Raw genomic sequence first — 1,665 nt, 5'->3', positions numbered from 1 at the left:
ATACCATCAATAATGAAGTTTGATAGATTTACTAATTTAGTTCCAAAGCTAATCTGGCTATATCCCAATTCCTCCAGTTATAAAAAAATGGTGAGTAATAGCAAATAGCTTAATAATTTTTGTTCTATGTATGGCAAGTATTCAGTAAATATCTATTTAATGAATGAACAGCAATCTAAGGTGGGACAACAGTAGATGAGATGAACAAAGTAGTATCTATGAAGAGGACCAACTATGACACAGTGACTTTCTAGAACTATCTCCTAAAAAGCAAAAGGAATGGGCAGACCACATTCTATGGCTTTTCTCTTTAGAAAATAAGTTGTATTTGGAGATGATGTATATACTGACTTAAGAAGATCTTAACTGAAGACTTCAAGGTTAAATATACAAAAAAGAAGTCCTAAAAGGAAATTTGAACTCACTCTACATAGGTTATGTATCCCAGTTTAAAGACTAAATACTTGATATCCTAACAGAGAAGAATAAATAGCAAATTAATTATCTAGGGTTCTATTTATACTTCTACTATCAAAGCTAATCATTTTATTTTAAAATTGGTAAACATTCATCCAAGTTTAGCATTCAAGAGTATGTGGTATGTTTGATATTCTACTGCTATCGTATATAGTATAACAATCAGATGTAATTCGATTCCCTTGGACTTCAGTCCACACTTTCTGACAGTTACAACTCTATTTGATGGATAGGCTCTTATTTTGGACAAGAAACAATTATTCCTCATAAATAAGAGTCATTTTCACCACGTTTCTAAGATCCTTTCTATCTTACAAAAGCATCCATGACTCTGCCCTCCCAACACATTCACATTCATTCATTCATAGTATGTTTCACTCTCTCTTTCTCCCTCTCTCTCACACACACACAGGCACACACAGCAGCCCTACACCACCAGCTCAGCAGTCACTACCGATATTATTTCTCCTTTCATGTTCCACTGTGTCTATTACGTTATTATTTCAGTATAATCTTAAAAAAGATTACCACAACAGATAAGGCACTGGTATGATGGCTTAGTTTTGGTAGAAAAGTCAGTCCTGAACGAACTTGGTAGTCCCGGAATCCTCCAGCTACAGAAAGTGTGGTTAAATTTATGTGTCGAGCATTTAGAATCCAATAGTTGTTTACAGTCATATAGAAATCTGGTAGGGAATAAAAAAGAGATGTTAAAAAGGAGTACTCACTCCCTGCAACAATAAGATATCTGTACAGTAATACTAACATTTTAACTAAATTTTTGCTTAAGCCATCTGCTCTACAAACTATGTATTATTCATATTTCCCTATTTTGAGTAAAATCAGTATCTTTACACATTCCTGTTTCCCCGTTAAAGTACAAATATTAAGAGCTACCATAGGCATCTATAAAGAAAAAAGATATCCAAATTTTACTAGCTTTGACAAGTTCACATGCAAACATATCTCTACATTCCACAAGTATGATGCTTGCTCATGAGCCACACAGTACAGCAAGGAGAGAAAACTCTAAAGGTCTTCTAAAGAGAAGAATTTACTATGCCAAAGCATTGTAGACATTTGTGGTATTGGTTTCACAGTGTATTGTGTATGTTTGAACCCGTCAAATTGTATACATTAAATATGTGAAGTTTTTTGTGTATCAATTATCCTCAAAAAGTGGTTTTT

The 1,665-nt window shown here is 33.5% G+C and overlaps 1 protein-coding gene across 1 annotated transcript in view; it reads right to left on the bottom strand.

The window, feature by feature from the left end:
- PGAP1 (post-GPI attachment to proteins 1) overlaps positions 1 to 1,665 on the bottom strand; it is a 125,253-nt gene that overhangs the window by 95,692 nt on the left and 27,896 nt on the right. The window contains 1 exon segment of the mRNA XM_012641638.1: positions 1,006 to 1,163. Coding sequence (XP_012497092.1) covers positions 1,006 to 1,163 — 158 coding nt within the window.

This window comes from Propithecus coquereli, unplaced genomic scaffold (assembly GCF_000956105.1).
Source record: "Propithecus coquereli isolate 6110/MARCELLA unplaced genomic scaffold, Pcoq_1.0 Scaffold167, whole genome shotgun sequence".
Classification (NCBI taxonomy): Eukaryota; Metazoa; Chordata; class Mammalia; order Primates; family Indriidae; genus Propithecus; species Propithecus coquereli.
This window is presented reverse-complemented; position numbering and strand designations above follow the sequence as displayed.